The sequence below is a fragment of the Benincasa hispida genome, chromosome 12 (genome assembly GCF_027475165.1).
Source record: "Benincasa hispida cultivar pf3 chromosome 12, pf3_genome.v1.1, whole genome shotgun sequence".
NCBI lineage: Eukaryota > Viridiplantae > Streptophyta > Magnoliopsida > Cucurbitales > Cucurbitaceae > Benincasa > Benincasa hispida.
The window spans coordinates 30,422,149-30,433,952 of record NC_143489.1 but is presented as its reverse complement, the minus strand read 5'-3'; the positions used below and the strand labels follow the sequence as shown (position 1 = coordinate 30,433,952).

General features: G+C 32.2%; 1 protein-coding gene across 1 annotated transcript; it reads left to right on the top strand.

Annotated features, from left to right (window-relative positions):
* The first annotated feature begins 2,588 nt into the window (after nt 1–2,588).
* LOC150031932 (uncharacterized) lies at nt 2,589–9,323 on the top strand. Its single transcript, XM_090308326.1, has 3 exons — nt 2,589–3,167; nt 4,096–4,440; nt 9,210–9,323. The coding sequence occupies exons 1-3, from the start codon at nt 2,715–2,717 to the stop codon at nt 9,321–9,323; spliced, it is 912 nt and encodes a 303-aa protein (XP_090164452.1). The 5' UTR covers nt 2,589–2,714.
* The last annotated feature ends 2,481 nt before the right edge of the window (nt 9,324–11,804 follow it).

The window sequence follows — 11,804 nt, the reverse complement described above, 5'->3', positions numbered from 1 at the left end:
GGTATGGCTTCGAACCCTCTTGTGATTGATGAACATGCTTTAGTTACTGCCAAAATGAATGAATTAGAGTGCTTATTGATCTTTGTTGTTTTCGCTACATGCTGATATACTCTTACAATTGTTATCAGAGCACCATTTAAGCACTCAATTTGGTTTAATTTTGGTATGGTGGGTGTTTTTCATGAGTTATATGAACATGGTGCATTGATATGGTTTTCTGAGATTTGGCATTTAATTTCTCTTTGATTTCTAGATTAAATTTGTAATTGGCTCTTGATTCATGAGCTCATATGTGTTCTCAAGAGTCTATAATTTATTTGGAGTCATTAGAGTTGAAATTAAGATGTAATTGAAGAAACAAATGAAGAAGGCCGAGCTGCAGATTCCAGTATTTCAGCCTCTGCTCAGATATCGTCGTTGAGGTATAAACATTAGACGATCGTGTAGCTACAGACGTTAAACGATGTGAAGAGGTGCTATATGATAGCACTACACGATCGTGTAGCTTTAAGTGGGCGCTAAACGATGTGAAGAAACGTTATACGATAGCACTACACGATCGTGTAGCTTTGTCCAGCGCTATACGATAGCACTATACGATCGTTTAGCTTTGTCCAACGCTATACGATAGCACTAGCTCTTAATCTCAAATTATTAATTTTAATTAATTAATTCATCAATGTTTTGATGATAAAAAACTCAATTTTTAATTACTGAAAATCTTAGTGTTTTAATATGTCCATAGCATAGAGCTCGAACAACGATTCCAACACCTCTTGAATCACTCAAATCGGAGCTAAAACGAAAACGATATGACCGAAACAAATCTATAGAGAAAATACTGTGGTGGATGACGTGGCATAACCAAACCATTTGCATGTAAACATGTGGCAACATATTGGTTGAATGGTGGATCATTAAGAGATTAACATATGATGAACTTTTGATTTTTGGATTGATTTAAAATTTAAAAAAAATTGAAATTAAAAAGAAATTTAAAAGGAAAATAAATTTAATATTATTTATGTTTGTGTCTAACGGCAATTTTTTTACACATGGTATGTTTTTTTATTTTTGGATTGACTTTAAAAAGAATGAATTTAAAAAGAAAATGAATTACAAGGAAAATAAATTTAATATTATTTTATGTTTGTGTCTAACGGCTAGTTTTTGATACATGGTATGTTTTTTTATTTTTTGGATTAATTTTAAAAAGAAAATGAATTTCAAAAGAAAAGGAATTTAATATTATATTTTGTTTGTATCTAACGACTAGTTTAGTTTAAAATCTCCACCTTTGATTTTTCTTTTCCAAAATCCAATGGTCCAAATTAATTGTGGTTTCTAAAAATTTTTCCGTCTCTACATAAACCATCTTCCTCTCCAAATTTTAAACTAACAAATTTTACATTTCATAATCCTCCAAAACTCAAAAGTTCCATTGTTGCTCTCTCTAAGTTTCCAATTTTTTTTTCATCTTATTCTTGAGAGAGTGTTATTGTATTGTAAGGATAAACTTGTTGAGTGCTTAAACTTGTAAATCCACTCTAGTGTGAGTTGTATTGTGTTCTTAAAAAATTTCAACATTTGTAACGGCTTGATCCTAAACCATGGAAAGGATCGGGTTTGCTCTTGAATCTGTAAAAGGAGCGGTGGTGTAACGGTTGGGCTCTAATCCGTGGAAAGAGTCGGAAAGATTTTATTCAAATTCCCAAGAGGCGCTTAGGGAGTGGAGTAGGTCGATTTTGACCGAACCACTATAAAAATTACGGTGTCTTCTTCTTTAACTCTTTCCTTTTTATTTTTGCAATTAATTTAAGCAATTTATTGTATGTTTTAGTTTGTTCTTATTTATTTGCTAAAATTTGATGGAATTAAATTATCACATTTTTTGTCATCTTATTTGTTGCATAATTTGAATTTTTCTTATTATTTATAAAAAAAAGTATATTAATTAGTTTAATTGGGTTAATTTAGAAAAAAAAAGTTTAATTAAACCCTATTCACCCCCTCTAGGGTTGCCATATCGATCCAACAATTGGTATCAGAGTGGGTTGCTCTTCTTGAAATATTTATTTCTTGATAAACTTAATTGTGTTTTAGCTATGACAACTTTAGGTTTTATTACCGTTAGTCAATCTATTACAAATCCTCATTTCTTTAATGGCAATAATTATAGTAATTGGAAAAATAGAATGAGATTTTTCTTGCTTTATATTGATTATGATTTATGGGATATTGTTGAGGAAGGTTTTAAAATTCCAACAAAAGATGTTGATGGTGTTAGCACTATAAAACTTAAGGAAGAATGGTCAATAAATGAAAAGAAAGCATGCTCTTTAAATGCCAAAGCTATTAATTACTTATTTTGTGCTTTGAATGAAGTTGAGTATAATAAAGTGTCTATTTGCAAAACCGCTAAAGAGATATGGGATAAATTAGAAATTACTCATGAAGGAACTAGTCAAGTAGAAACAAAGATTGACATGTTAGTTCATCAATATGAAATGTTTAAAATTGATGAAAATGAAGCTATTTCCGATATGTTTACTAGAATTACTAACATTGTCAATGCTTTAGAAGGACTTAGGAAAAAGTACTCAAATCTTGAGAAGATAAAGAAGCTATTGTGGTCTTTGCCTAAACAATAGGAGCCTAAAGTCACTGCCATTCAAGAGGCAAAGGATCTCAAATCTCTCTCCATTGATGAACTCATGGGCTCGTTGTTGACGCATGAGATAAAAATCAAGAAAAACATGGAGGATGAGAAGAAAAAGAAAGAAAAGAGTATAGCTTTAAATACCATCTCTTTAGAAGTTGACTCCCAAGATGAAGATGGCCTTGATGAAGATGATGTTGCCTATCTTTCACGTAAGTATAAGAACTTCATCAAGAGAAAGAAGCAATTCAAGAGGCATCTCTCTAGCCAAAAAGAGTCCAAAGGTGAAAAGAGCAAAAAGGATGAGGTAATATGCTATGAATGCAAGAAGCCGGGTCATATTAAAACCGATTGTCCTTTTCTCAAATCATCCAAGAAATCCAAGAAGAAAGCAATGAAAGCTACTTGGGATGATAGCGATGAAAGCGAAAGTGGGAGTGATAATGAAGAAGTGGCCAATTTTTGCTTCATGGCTCATAGTGACAAAGAGGATGAACAAAATAATGAGGTAACTCTAGAACCTCTTTCTTATAATGAATTGTTCGAAGCTTTTGAAAATATGCAAAATGATTTAGAAAAACTTAGTTCTAAGTATGTTGTGCTTAAAAAGAAATACAATGTTTTATCAGTAAAAATAAGTCTTTACTTGAAGAAATTGCTTGCTTAAAAGAGAATGAACATGATGCTATGCATATTGATGAAATGAATATCTCTTGTGACAAGCATGCTTTTGATTGTGATGAGAAAAATACCTTGCTTGACAAAGTTAAATTTCTTGAGCATGATAGTTGTGAAAAAGATAATTTGATTAAATTACTCAAAGAAAAGGAATTTAGTGCTTTGCAAGAACTTGATAAGGCTAAAGAATCTATTAAAAAGTTGACAATAGGTGCTCAAAGATAGACAAGATAATTGAAGTAGGCAAGCCTTTTGGTGATAAAAGAGGTTTAGGCTATATTGATGAATGTTCTACTCCTTCAAGTTCTAAAACTATCTTTGTTAAAGCATCTCATAATATGCCTAAGCTTAATATGCCTAAGGTTGTGTCTAAGCATGTTAAATCTAACTTTGTGCCTATATGTCATTATTGTGGTGTTGAAGGCCATATTAGACCTAAGTGTTTTAAATTGAAATATGCTCATACTACTTCTCCAAGAAGAAATTTTTCTCAAAGGGAAAAGTTTCACAATGCTCCAAGGAATAATTTCTCCAAGAAAAGTAGAGTGCATAAATTTATTGTAATAGATTGCATAATGTTGTTTGTTTCTCATGTGGCAATTTTGGACATACAACTTATTCTTGTTACTCGTCTAAATCCAATGCCTTAAATGTCTATGCAAAAATGAAATGGATTCCCAAGTTTGTCAATGCTAACCATCTAGGACCCAAACAAGTGTGGGTACCAAAGAATCAAACTTGAACATTTGTGTTTGTAGGTTTGTTTGAAAGCCTCTAAGAAAAACAAGTGGTACTTGGATAGTGGTTGCTCGAGGCACATGACGGGAGACCCATCCAAGTTTGTCTCTCTCTCCAAAAAGGATGGAGGTCTTGTAACCTTTGGTGACAACAAGAAAGGTAAAATAATTGGTAAAGGTAGTATAGGTAATGAATCTTCTATTTTAATTGAAAATGTACTTTTGGTTGATGGTTTGAAGCATGATTTACTTAGTATTAGTCAATTGTGTGATAAAGGCTTTAGAGTTGTGTTTGATAAAAAGAATTGCATCATTGAAAATGCTAGTGATAGAAAAGTTATATTTGTTGGAAATAGAGATGAAAATGTTTATACTATTGATTTGAATGATTGTCCTATTAATGATAAATGTTTATCGGCTTTTCATAATGATTCTTGGTTATGGCATAGAAGACTAAGACATGCTAGCATGCACTTAATTTCAAAATTTCCAAGAATTCTTTGGAGGTCTTCCCAAATTTAAATTTGAAAAAGACAAAGTTTTTTATGCTTGTCAAACGGGTAAGCAAACTAAGTCATCTTTCAAATCTAAAAATGTAATCTCTACAACTAGACCCCTTCAACTATTACACATGGACTTATTTGGTCCTTCTAGAATTGCTAGTTTTGGAGGGAACTATTATGCCTTTGTGATAGTTGATGATTTTTCAAGATTTACTTGGGTTTTGATGCTAAAACATAAGGATGATGCTTTGAAAAGTTTTTCTAGTTTTGCAAAAAGAGTTCAAAATGAAAAAAGTTTTTTGATTTCTAAAATTAGGAGTGATCATGGAGGAGAATTTGATAGCAATACTTTTGAAACTTTTTGTGAAGAAAATAGTTTTTCTCATAATTTCTCCGCTCCAAGAACTCCTCAACAAAACAGTGTAGTTGAAAGGAAAAATCGTACTTTGCAAGAATTTGCTAGATCAATGTTGCATGAGTATGGTTTACCTACATACTTTTGGGTAGAAGCCGTTAACACCGCTTGTTATGTTTTAAATAGAGTTTTAATTAGACCTTCTTTGGATAAAACTCCTTATGAACTTTGGCATAACAAAATTCCAAATATTGGGTATTTCAAAGTTTTTGGTTGCAAATGTTTTATTTTGAATAACAAAGAAAAACTTGGAAAATTTGATTATAAGACGGATGTTGGTATTTTCCTTGGCTATTCCTCTACTAGTAAAGCTTATAGATTTTCAATAAAAGAACTTTAGTTTGAGGAATCTATGCATGTAGTATTTGATGAATCTTGCAATGTTATTTCTAATGAGCCTATTTATAGTGATGTTTTAGAAGGAAATTTTGGAGATTTACTTGTTAGTGACAAAGGCAAGGAAATTGTTTCAAGTAAGCAAGAGGTGAGCTTATCGAAAAGAACGAAGTTGGTTCTTCATCCATGCCTAAAGAGTGGAGGTATGCTTCTTCCCATCCCAAAGAATTAATTCTTGATGATCCCGAACAAGGTGTGAAAACTCGGTCCTTTCTTAATATGCTTAATAATCTTGCTTTTGTTTCTCAAATTGAACCAAAAAGTTTTAAAGATGCCGAAAATGATGAATTTTGGATTTTAGCTATGCAAGAAAAATTAAATCAATTTGAAAGGAATAAAGTTTGGGAGTTAATCCCTAGGCCCTCTCAAGCTTCTATAATTGGAACTAAATGGGTCTTTAGAAGTAAAATGGATGAAAATGGAAATATCATTAGAAATAAAGCTAGACTTGTAGCTCAAGGTTATTGTCAAGAGGAAGGAATAGATTATGAAGAAACTTTTGCACCCATTGCTAGATTAGAAGCTATTAGAATGTTGCTTGCTTTTGCTTCTTATAAGAATTTCATTTTGTATCAAATGGATGTGAAAAGTGCATTTTTAAATGGTTATATCATGGAGGAAGTTTATGTAGAACAACCTCCGGGGTTTGAAAGTTTTGATTTTCCTAATCATGTCTATAAGTTGAAAAGAACTCTTTATGGCTTAAAACAAGCTCCAAGAGCTTGGTATGATAGACTTAGTAATTTCTTGCTTGAGAATGGATTTAAAATGGGTAAAATTGATTCTACTCTTTTTATTAAGACTAAAGAAAATGATATGCTTTTAGTACAAATATATGTGGATGATATTATTTTTGGTTCTACTAATCCATCTTTGTGTGAAGAATTTTCTAAGTGTATGCATAGTGAATTTGAGATGAGTATGATGGGAGAACTTAGCTTCTTCCTTGGACTCTAAATCAAACAACTCAAGGATGGTATTTTCATAAGTCAAGAAAAATACACAAGGGATTTGCTCAAAAGGTTCAAATTCAATGAAGGTAAAATTGCAAAAACTCCTATGAGCACATCCACTAAGCTTGACAAGGATGAAAAAGGTAAGTGTGTGGATATAAAAACTTATAGAAGTATGATTGGATCTTTACTTTATTTAACCGCTAGTAGACCCGATATTATGTTTAGTGTATGTCTTTATGCTAGATTTCAATCTTGTCCTAAGGAATCACATTTACATGCCGTTAAAAGAATTTTTAAATATTTGTTTGGTACTATTGATTTAGGCTTATGGTATCCTAAAAATGTTGAATTTAACTTGGTAGGATATTCCAATACGGATTTTGCGGGTAGTTTACTTGACCGTAAGAGTACTAGTGGGACTTGTCAATTTCTTGGTAGTTCTTTAGTTTCTTGGTTTAGTAAAAAGCAAAATTTGGTTTCCTTATCCACTACTGAAGTGGAATGCATTGCAGTTGCTAGTTGTTGTGCTCAAATTCTTTGGATGAAACAAACTCTTTGTGATTTTGGATTAAAGTTTGATAATGTGCCTATATTTTGTGATAATACTAGTGCTATTAATTTGACTAAAAATCCTATACATCATTCTAGGACTAAGCATATTGATATTAGGCATCACTTTATTAGAGAGCATGTGCAAAATGATAATATTACTCTTGAATTTGTAGGCTTTAATAATCAATTAGCGGATATTTTTACCAAGCCTTTGAATGAAGAAAACTTTTGCAAAAATAGGCTTGAGCTCGGTATTATTCGTTGTGATGCCTCTTGATTTTATAATTTTACTTGTTAAATCTTTTAGAAGGCATTTTGATAGGGGGAGCTATGGAAAGCATGTGTTAATATTCTTAAGGGGAGTTGTGTTAAATTCATGTTCATGTTTTTAAGGGAAATATTTATGTAGTTCTAAACTTTTCTTAATTATTTTTTTTTATGATTCCAAAGGGGAAGAAGTTTAAGAAAAATATGTTATAAATTTATTATGATTTTGATTGTATTAATTAGGAGGAGAATTTATTTTTTTGAGTGAATTTCAAGAATGATCTTTATGATGATATGTTGAATTTTATTATGTGCTACATATGGTTTACATGTATTTCAAGTTATTTTTCTTGAATGGTTTGTCATCATCAAAAAGGGGGAGATTGTTGGCTTTTTGGCCCTTAATCTCAAATTAATTAATTTTAATTAATTAATTAATCAGTGTTTTGATGATAACAAACTCAATTTTTAATTTCTGAAAATCTTAGTGTTTTAATATGTCCATAGCATAGATCTCGGAACAACGATTCCAACACCTCTTGAATCACTCAAATCGGAGCTAAAACAAAGACGATATGACCGAAACAAGTCTATAGAGAAAATACCATGGTGGATGACGTGGATAACCAGACCATTTGCATATAGACATGTGGCAACATATTGGTTGAATGGTGGATCATTAAGAGATTAACATATGATGAACTTTTGATTTTTGGATTGATTTAAAATTAAAAAAAAATGAAATTAAAAAGAAATTTAGAAGAAAAATAAATTTAATACTATTTTATGTTTGTGTCTAACGGCAAGTTTTTTACACATGGTATGTTTTTTTATTTTTGGATTGACTTTAAAAAGAATGAATTTAAAAAGAAAAATGAATTACAAGGAAAATAAATTTAATATTATTTTATGTTTGTGTCTAACGGCTAGTTTTTGATACATGGTATGTTTTTTTATTTTTTGGATTAATTTTAAAAAGAAAATAAATTTCAAAAGAAAAGGAATTTAATATTATATTTTGTTTGTATCTAACGACTAGTTTAGTTTAAAATCTCCACCTTTGATTTTTCTTTTCCAAAATCCAATGGTCCAAATTAATTGTGGTTTCTAAAAATTTTTCCATCTCTATATAAACCATCTTCCTCTCCAAATTTTAAACTAACAAATTTTACATTTCATAATCCTCCAAAACTCAAAAGTTCCATTGTTGCTCTCTCTAAGTTCCCAATTTTTTTTCTTTTCATCTTATTCTTGAGAGAGTGTTATTGTATTGTGAGGATAAACTTGTTGAGTGCTTAAACTTGTAAATCCACTCTAGTGAGAGTTGTATTGTGTTCTTCAAAAATTCCAACATTTGTAACGGTTTGATCCTAAACCGTGGAAAGGATCGGGTTTGCTCTTGAACCCGTAAAAGAAGCGGTGGTGTAACGGTTGGGCTCTAATCCGTGGAAAGAGTCAGAAAGATTTTATTCAAATTCCCAAGAGGCGCTTGGGGAGTGGAGTAGGTCGAGTTTGACCGAACCACTATAAAAATTACGATGTCTTCTTCTCTAACTCTTTCCTTTTTATTTTTGCAATTAATTTAAGCAATTGATTATATGTTTTAGTTTGTTCTTATTTATTTTCTAAAATTTGATAGAATTAAATTATCACATTTTTTGTCATCTTATTTGTTGCATAATTTGAATTTTTCTTATTATTTATAAAAAGTGTATTAATTAGTTTAATTGGGTTAATTTAGAAAAAAAGTTTAATTAAACCCTATTCACCCTCCCTCTAGGGTTGTCACCAACACTAAACAATCGTGTAGCTTTGTCCGGTGCTATACGGTAGCACTACATGATCATGTAGCGTTGTCCGGTGGTAGACAATGGCGATATACGATAGTTGGAAGATGCAATGCGATGGCGCTACACGATCTGGCAGACACTAGACGATCCTGCTAGACGATGGTCGTCAGCACTACATGATGAGCCTTAGCGAGATTTCAAGCATGGAGCGAGAGCAGCTGGTTCGACTGATTTTTTTAGGTTCTGTCCGGTTCAGCCTCAAAAGGCTTTTGGTTGGCCCGATTTGGACTTTTCTGGTCTGGTTCAAGTTGTTTGGGTTCGGTTTGGAGCAGTTCGAGCAGTCAGAAGTGGTTTTGAAGCTATTTTATAATAATTAGGCTTTTGTTTGTTTGTTTATGCCAAAACTAAAACCATATCAGTTTGTGTTTAATTGTTTATGCATGTGATGTATGTAATAATTAAATAAATCTTGTATATACATATAGTATGCCATGTAGATTTAAAACTCCATCATAGGAGGCATGTTACATGCATTGAAAGTATGTTATAATATATAGTATGCATGTTAGGGTTTCTTTTATTTAATATAATTTTTATATTAAATATTGAATGCCTTTGTTGTATGTTGTGGATGTTTAGCATGTCTGAAGTTTTGTAAGTTGTTATAAAATTGAATTAGATTTTAAAATCCATAACAAAGAGACAGCATGCTCATATAGGTTAACAACTAGTTTTAACCGTTAAAATAGATTGTTACCTTATAAAACTTGGTTACAAACTCAAATAGATAAACCTGTCTAAGGCTGGGGGTACTTAAGTTGACGGTTTACGGAACACCTCCAACCTGGGGATTATAACCAAAAGATTGAGCATTGTTAACTAATTTTATGAGCTTGCGTGAGTGGTACAAGATTTAAAACTAGTTTAACACTTAGACATCGTAGGGTTATATCCAAATATCATTGTTATACTTGGATAAAAATCATATAGACTTGGGTTGTTTAAATTTAGCCGTTTTATATCTAAGTAAATTGATACCCAAACATATAGAACACTTCAATGGGAGATTAACAATATATTCGGTATATAGTTATTAGCTCTCACGTCCTCAAAAGTTCACATCGTGAGATCCACGCTCAGCTTCATGTCGCTTTTACCGTGACTACTCCATTCGAAAAGTGTTTGCATGGGTCAATAACAAGGTGAATGAGGGAAGTAGTTCATAGTAAGTGGGTGAAGGAAATGTGTCAACATTGTCCTACGGTCTCCTCCATTAGTTTGAATCATGAGATTCCTATGTTGCACCTGCTGTCGTTTTTAGGCGGCACTAGCTAATCGTTAACCACGGCGATCCCCTTGGAGGGTTGTAACATAGGATTCAGAACAACCCAAGCTTTAGTAAATGAATAGGGTCTTATAGTTTTGTCTTTGGTATTGTCTTCTATCTCGGGGGCATATTCATACCGTTCTATAAGATCTGAAAATGGCGAGTCACACTTACAAAAATTACTAATTATTAATAAAGATCTTGATGAAAATGATAACCAAAAGAACTATAGGAGTAAAGAGTTATTCCGATATAGTATTTGGTCAAGAATTGTCTTGCTTCAGTGAAGGAATTCTTGACTGCTCATCGGTAGCAATTATTCTAAATCACTAAAGAATCGTTGCAAATTGATAGAGTTTTATTGGGTACTTTATAATTTTGATAAAAATTGGATTTAGATGCATAATTGTTTAATAGAATTTGTTTAAATTATTTTAGCAATGTTGAATTCAGTCATACAATTACTAGCCTCTAATAAATTTAACGGTGAAGGATATTCAAATTGGAAATCCAACATCAATACGATATTAGTTGTAGATGATTTGAGATTTTTATTGACGGAGGAATTTCCTCTGGTTCCCAGTACAACAGGGAACTGAAATGTTCGGGACATTTATGATCGGTGGGTGAGAGATAATAAGAAAGCTCGGGCCTATATCTTAGTAAGTATATCTGATGTACTTAAAAAGAAACATGAGGTAATGCCCACCGCCCATGAGATAATGGCGTCGCTTCAGAAGATGTTCGGGTAACCGTTATCCTCTGTTCGACATGAGGCCATTAAGTATGTCTACATTACTCGCATGAAAGATGGAACCAATGTTAGAGAACATGTTCTCGATATGATGATCCATTTTAATGTTACTAAGGCTCATGGGACGATGATAGATGAAACAAGTCAAGTAAGTATGATATTGGAATCTCTCCCGGAGAGTTATCTACTATTCAGAACCAATGTTGTTATGAACAAAATTACTTATAATCTCACCACGTTGCTGAACGAGTTACAAACATATCATTCTATGATGAAACTGAAGGAGAAAAAGATAAATGTTATTTCTAAACCCAAGTTTTTTAAGGGGTCAACGTCTGGAACAAGACCCACTAATAACAAGAAGTTTATTCCTTCTTCTTTGAAAGACAAATCCGTACAAATTAAGAAGAAAGGAAAGGGAATAAGAAAACCACTGCTAAGAAAAACAAAAACAAAAACAAAACTCCAAAAGAAAAATGTTTCCATTGCGAAGAAGATGGGCACTGGAAGCATAACTGTCCAAAGTATTTAGCTAAAAAGAAAGCGGAAAAGGCGAAACAGGGTAAATCAGATTTACTAGTAGTTGAAACATGTCTGGTGGAGAATACTCACCTTACTTGTATATTGGATTCAGGCACCGCTAATCATGTTTGCACTTTTCTATAGGAAACTAGTTCTTGGAGAGAACTTTCTGAACAGGAAATGACCTTCAAGGTGGGAACGGGTGAACTCATTTCAACTCATGCAGTGTGAGATGTCAAGCTGTTTTT

Excerpts from the sequence above, each read along its gene's own strand:
- LOC150031932 (XM_090308326.1), top strand. The coding sequence starts at position 2,715 with ATGGGCTCGTTGTTGACGCATGAGATAAAAATCAAGAAAAACATGGAG. Across the intron at positions 3,168-4,095 it reads AGGATGAACAAAATAATGAG|GTTTGTTTGAAAGCCTCTAA; the intron begins GTAACTCTAGAA and ends TTGTGTTTGTAG. Across the intron at positions 4,441-9,209 it reads TTGGAAATAGAGATGAAAAT|CCTCAAAAGGCTTTTGGTTG; the intron begins GTTTATACTATT and ends TGTCCGGTTCAG.